This window comes from Oratosquilla oratoria, chromosome 18, assembly GCF_046742065.1.
Source record: "Oratosquilla oratoria isolate Oo_2021 chromosome 18, ASM4674206v1, whole genome shotgun sequence".
Classification (NCBI taxonomy): Eukaryota; Metazoa; Arthropoda; class Malacostraca; order Stomatopoda; family Squillidae; genus Oratosquilla; species Oratosquilla oratoria.
The window spans coordinates 65,765,524-65,768,023 of NC_134794.1; the positions used below are offsets into that span (position 1 = coordinate 65,765,524).

Below are 2,500 nucleotides of genomic sequence, written 5' to 3' on the forward strand. Positions count from 1 at the left end.
ATTATACTTTGCATGTACGTGACGGCAGATACTTGTTCTTAGAATTATTTTATTATTCTCATAAAACAATGACTTTTGAACAGACGACTTCACGCACCGCTTGTATCTTCCTCACGCCTCCCTTGGGGGGGGGGGGGGCTAAGTTGGTAACCAAGGAACTAGAAAGACAGTATCTTCAAATGCACAGAGCATTTTAGAAAACTCTTCGGGTAACTGGAATTGTCTAAACTTGGGCTAGTCTTTACCAGTAAGATCTTATCTTCTTACGACCTCGTCTTCGTTCTGTCAGCTTGGACGAGATCGGGATCTACGACCTTCCAGCCTTGGTCCAGTATGTCCTCGACCAGACAGGCCAGAGCGACCTTTACTACGTCGGGCATTCTATGGGCACCACCGCCTTCTTCATCATGATGCACTACTTTCCCCACTTCAATCAAAAGGTGAGTACCTATGTAACATATTTTTATTTTCATATATTGATTAATTCATATTATATATATATATATATATATATATATATATATATATATATATATATATATATATATATATACATTGGTGTATTTTAGAAGCAGATTTTCTTTAATACAAGTTTGATTAAATACGACAGCATTCTGGATGTTATTGATTTTCTTTCTTGTGTTTTCGATTTTCCTAATTATACTCTTCCCTTGGATGGGGGGGGGGGGCATAAACTAATTCCCTATAGTTTTCCATTTTATTACATGACGTTTCGTTTTATTAAGACATCTTGCGGTATTTCTGTTTTAAAGATACAATAAATATTTGTGATACTACAAGTTGGAATTTAAATTACATTAATGATTGGACATATACAAGATTATATTTACAAATCAAACATTTTACAATTAAGTTTAACACCGTAAAATTACATTTTAAATTTGACGAAAAATAAAATTACTACTACATGCCTTATAGGTGAAAGGTTTCCTTAATTTAAATGGCTGTCGATTAGATCGTCACTCTGGATGACCGCAGCCATTTATATTAAGAAAACCTTTCATCTATAAGGCATGTAGTAGTAATTTTATTTTTCGTCAAATCTAAAATGTAATTTTACTGTGTTAAACTTAATTTTAAAATTATTGATTTGTAAATATAATCTTGTATATGTCCAACCATTAATGTAATTTAAATTCCAACATGTAGTATCACAAATATTTACTGTATCTTTAAAACAGAAATACCAGAAGACGTCTTAATAAAGACGAAACGTCGATTAATAAAATGGAAAAATATAGGGAATTAGTTTATGCCCACCCCATCCAAGAGAAGAGTACAATTAGGAAAATCGAAAACAAGAAAGAAAATCAATAACTTCCAGAATGCTGTCGCATTTAATTAAGCATACGTACATATACATATATATACCAACTAGGCTATCAAGAGAGAGATCTCTTGATAGCCTAGTTGGTTAGTCACTGTCGCACTTGTCATGAGGATGCCGGATTCGAGTCCTGGGCAGTACCACCTTTCAATTTCAGCATGCTGGCCTTTGATGGCTTAGAATTAAAGTGCATTGTGGTTGTTAAAATGTATCTCTAATCACTGGGACCCATTCAGTGCTGTACACACACACACACACACACACACACACACACACACACACACACACATATATATATATATATATATATATATATATATATATATATATATATATATATATATATTTGTAAGGAAGGGTTTTTAAAGAATAATAACCAACTATAACTGTAATTACCATAGAATGAAGTGCTCACCCTAAAATTTATAATTCGCTCTTTCACATATTCAAATTTGTCGAATAGTTCACATAGATTACTTATTTTTATCTATACATGGGTTCAGTTGTATGATCCTTGGGATTAAATTAGTTCAAACACTCGGTATTATTTGACACAATGTCGCCTGCGGCGACGTCTAGTCACTGTGCCGACTCGACATCAACTGCCTGACGTTTGTCTTCTGTAGTTCCATGCCGGAGGTGGGGTAGCATTTCGCAGTGTTGTTTCATGCCGGATGCGGCCACACCAACAAATACCAAAAGTCTTCAATCAATTTAAACAGATATAACTGAGTTGCCGAGAATTCGGAATTGATAACTGTACAGTAGTCGCCTTGCAGTGTTATTTTAATCTAAAATATTGATGTTTCAACAGGACATAACCAGAAATAGTGAGAACGGAAGCACAGGTTCCTACAAAAGCGAATCAACTTAGATTGTTTCTTTTTCGATTATAATCATTATTTAATGGTAAAATTTGGTACGATGACCGATAATGAACGAAACCCTCTGTTCACAGTCGCGTCACTTTCACTGAGCTCTGTAGCAATGTATAGTACTGAAACAAGTGAAGTGACTCTAATAAAAAAAATTAATTTAGTCTTCGTGGCGAGATGTGACAGCTTTCCGTAGAGACAGCTTTAAGGGAATATCATACTGAGCTATTGTTGCTCCCACAATCTCCCTCCAGCCTCCATTTGAATAACTAGAGAC

The 2,500-nt window shown here is 34.7% G+C and overlaps 1 protein-coding gene across 3 annotated transcripts in view; it reads left to right on the plus strand.

Moving 5' to 3' along the window:
- LOC143035348 (lipase 3-like) overlaps positions 1 to 2,500 on the plus strand; it is a 44,589-nt gene that overhangs the window by 32,389 nt on the left and 9,700 nt on the right. For all 3 annotated transcript variants that reach the window (XM_076202335.1, XM_076202336.1, XM_076202337.1), the window contains exon 5: positions 290 to 440. In XM_076202335.1, the coding sequence (XP_076058450.1) occupies positions 290 to 440 (151 nt within the window). The remainder of the gene's footprint in view (positions 1 to 289; positions 441 to 2,500) is intronic.